Here is a 3481-nt window from a genome sequence, read left to right as displayed (position 1 = left end):
CGGCCGCGGCACCATCACCCTCTGCCCCCCTCTCCTCCAGGGGCGAAGAAGGTGACAAACAAGGCGACACTGTGGTATGTGCCGCTGTCCCTGAAGAACGTGAATAAGGTCCTTGAGGTTCCTCCCATCCAGGTAGGACAACTCGCTTTGGTCCCCCAAAACTGGCACTCGCCCTCTCTGGGGAGTGACGCTAACCTGGCCCTGCAGGCACCACGCCTGTGCCGGAGGCTTTGCCGACCCTCTTCAGACCAGCCTTCCCTTCCAGTACGTGAGAAAGGAGCAGGAAGAAGAAGGGAAGAAGCGTTATGAGGAGCAAAAGCTGGATCGGTTGGAAACTAAGCAGAGAAACGGCGATGTGATCTTACCTGTCATCAACCCAGGTAACGCGAGCAGTGTGTGGCTGATGCAAACCACTCGGCAGTACTGGGAGGCCAAACTGGTCCCTGAGGCAACTCCTGCCATCCCCAGGGACCCGTGGCTGCACGTGTGCATTCTGAAACACTGCATCAGGGGTGGGGATGGGATTTGGGAGCTGCAGTGGATGGGGAGCAGGGTGGACACCTGTGACACCCTGCAGGGGCAGATGGGTGGAATGACCTCTTCCGAAACCCCATTCCTGCACCACTCCTGACATGCCTCATGTGCTCCTGGGCAGCTGGAGCTTGGTTTGCTCAGCTCAGCACAGAGTAAAGACAAGCACTGGGCAAGGGCGACCTCCAGGCCTGGCTGTGGTCCTTGGGCAGAGGCAGAGAGATGGCATGCGGGGATCATTGTGGGGGTGATGGGGTTGAAAGTTGCTCAAATGCTTTTTTCCCCTCTGTCCTCCCTGCTCACAGACAGGCAGACGAAAGGTAAGGCTTGGCGGGCACTGCTGTGCGGGTGGCTGCTTCGAGCAGTCGGGGACTTGGCTGGTTTTCCCTGCTCTGAGCTCCTTTAGCATCTTTCATCAGATGGAAAACGCAGCCACCCCTGAGTGAGGATTTCCTCTGCTGGCAGTCAGGGGGTGTGAGGTCTGTCACCTGGAGGTGGTGGCAGGATGGATGTCACCAGCATGTGCCAGGGCTGGGGGCCGTGGGGGCCGAGGTCTTCACGCTGAGGGGAGAGTGGGGCTCTGTGCTGCAAGGAAGGTTCAGCTATGACTGGTGCCCTGAGGAGGGAAGTGTTTTGCCATGTGCCCCAGTTCACTCCCATTTGCTTTCATGCTCTTTGAAAGCTCGAAAAGAAAGAAATGAGCTGAGCTGGACTAAAATGGATGGCTGGGGATTAGAGGGAGGCAGCAGCATGTCAGGGGGTGAATAGTCTCTGCTCTCGAGACTTCTCCAGCCTGGTTTGACCGCTGGTTTGAACATAGTTCACAAGCCAGCCTTGTTTTCCTCCTTTGGATACCTGAAGACAGGTGTGTGGTGGTGTACAGGTGCTACCCGAGCAGCTCTGACCCCGTTTTGCTCTCTAACCAGAGCCACACACTGTTGGCTACAGCCAGTCCAGCCTGATCCACTTGGTGGGGCCGTCAGACTGCACACTGCTGGGCTTCGTGCATGGAGGTGAGTGAGTGGCCAGGTGGGCTTTCCCTGGAGCAGAGCATGGTTTGAGCTGGGCTCTGCCCCTGAAGGCACACAGGCCTCTTTATGATTACTGTGCAGAGCTGCTTCAGCTGACACAAGAGCTTTGTCAGTTTCTATGCCCCCAAAACTGACACTCTTAACTGTAATTCCTGTGTTTTTTTCATCCCTCTCCTCCAGGTGTCACCATGAAACTCATGGATGAGGTTGCTGGGATTGTGGCCGCTCGCCACTGCAAGACCAACATTGTCACTGCCTCAGTGGATGCCATCAACTTCCATGAGAAGATCAAGAAAGGTACTGTGGGTAGTGACAGGAACTGTGATCTCCCTTAGCGCCACATCCTGGCTCCCTTAGGTGTGTGCTTGGGACATGGGCAGAGAAGTGTAGTCCCTGTTAGATTTGTCCTGTGCCAAGAAGCTCCACTTAAGCACAAAACAGGCAGGTCTCCTTGCTCCATCACCAGCCCCTCTCTGCTTCACAGGCTGTGTCATCACCGTCTCAGGGCGCATGACCTTCACAAGCAATAAATCCATGGAAATCGAAGTCTTTGTGGATGCAGACCCGTTTGTGGATGAGCCTCGGGAGCAGTACCGTGCTGTCAGCGCCTTCTTTACCTACGTTTTTTTTACGCCCCTGCCTGTCCCACAGCTGCTGGTAAGGGCTCTCCCCTGGGCTGGGCCCAGTGGGTCCAGCAGCTCTCCTGCTCCCTCTGGGTCACAGCCCAGCTGTTGTTTTTCCAACAGATCCTCTTGTCTTGAATTATTCAGCAGAAAAATATGAGCACGAATGAGACTTTCCAGAGCAGGCTGCAGGGGGGTTTGGTTGGTTGGTTGGTTGCTTCTGAAAATTGCCAATGTGGAGGTTGGGGATTTTCTCCTTCCTCCCGGCTGAGGACAGGCTCCATGTGGGCCCTGCAGCAGGGGACCATGAGCGGTGGTGGAGGCCCCCACATCCCCCATCCCTGCTCCAGCCCTCCTCCCATTTTTATCTCCCCTGGTCCTGGCAGGGCTGTGCTGCCACGGCACTGCTGCCTGGGGCTGTTTGGTTATGTGCTGCAGCGCAGGTGTCCTGCTGTGTGTGTGAGCATGTTGGCTGTCAGGGTGTGCTCCATGGGGAACAGCTTTCTCCTTGCATGTGAGGGGAGGCGTTTCCCCGAGCACATGCTGACCCCGGTGGCTTTGCTTTCTTCCTGTGGCGCAGACAGAGACGGAGGACGAGAAGCGACGCTTCGAGGAGGGGAAGGGCAGGTACCTGCAGACCAAAGCCAAGCGGCAGGCGCAGATGCAGCAGGCTGCCCAGCAGTGACCTGCCCTCGCTGCCATCGCCTGCCAACATCCAGGTCGTTCCCGTTTGTGTCATGTCCGGTCCGTGCCGGCCCCGCGCCCGCCCCAGCCTGCCGCTTCGCTCTGATGGGTTTAGTGCCGCAGACCTCCTGCTTTAGGTGGCTGAAGCCCCCGGGAGCCTTCCCAGGCACTCGCCATCCACCTCCAGAGCCATTCCCAGTTTGATCCCGGGGCCGTTCCCATCGTTCGATCCCACCGGTGATGCTCCCGCTGGAACAGGCCGGGGGTGTGCGTGGCAGCACGAGGCTGCGGGTTGCTGTGCTGCTGTGCTGACCTCGCCGGGAGGTCTGACCTCACCGGTCTGTCTGTCTGTCCTCTCCCCGCACCCCAAAGCTTACGGACGCGCTCGGGGCCGCACTGAATGTCTGTCACACCTCTAGGTAGTTCTGTGTGCACATCTAACTTATTTAAGGAATTATGTGGCATCTATAATAAAGTCTGTTTCATTGACTGAAATAAAAGGCTGACATTATTTTTGGCTCGAGCGCTGACACTTCCACCTTAGGCGCTTTATTGTGACCCCCCCGCGCTCGGCCCGGCGCCGCGTGGGTTGGAAGGTTTGTCTCTCAGTGG

General features: G+C 57.3%; 1 protein-coding gene across 1 annotated transcript; it reads left to right on the top strand.

Moving 5' to 3' along the window:
• Positions 1-33: 33 nt before the first annotated feature.
• On the top strand, positions 34-2870 carry ACOT7 (acyl-CoA thioesterase 7; the record flags this gene model as incomplete). Its single annotated transcript, XM_009071985.1, has 7 exons — positions 34-132; positions 266-380; positions 837-851; positions 1458-1544; positions 1743-1859; positions 2047-2219; positions 2766-2870. Coding segments are annotated over 7 exons (711 nt in total), but the record flags the coding sequence as incomplete, so codon positions are not given.
• Between the last annotated feature and the right edge of the window lie 611 nt (positions 2871-3481).

The sequence above is a fragment of the Acanthisitta chloris genome, unplaced genomic scaffold, assembly GCF_000695815.1.
Source record: "Acanthisitta chloris isolate BGI_N310 unplaced genomic scaffold, ASM69581v1 scaffold42463, whole genome shotgun sequence".
Lineage (NCBI taxonomy): Eukaryota > Metazoa > Chordata > Aves > Passeriformes > Acanthisittidae > Acanthisitta > Acanthisitta chloris.
The sequence above is the reverse complement of the archived record's forward strand: the minus strand, read 5'-3'. Positions and strand labels throughout refer to the sequence as shown.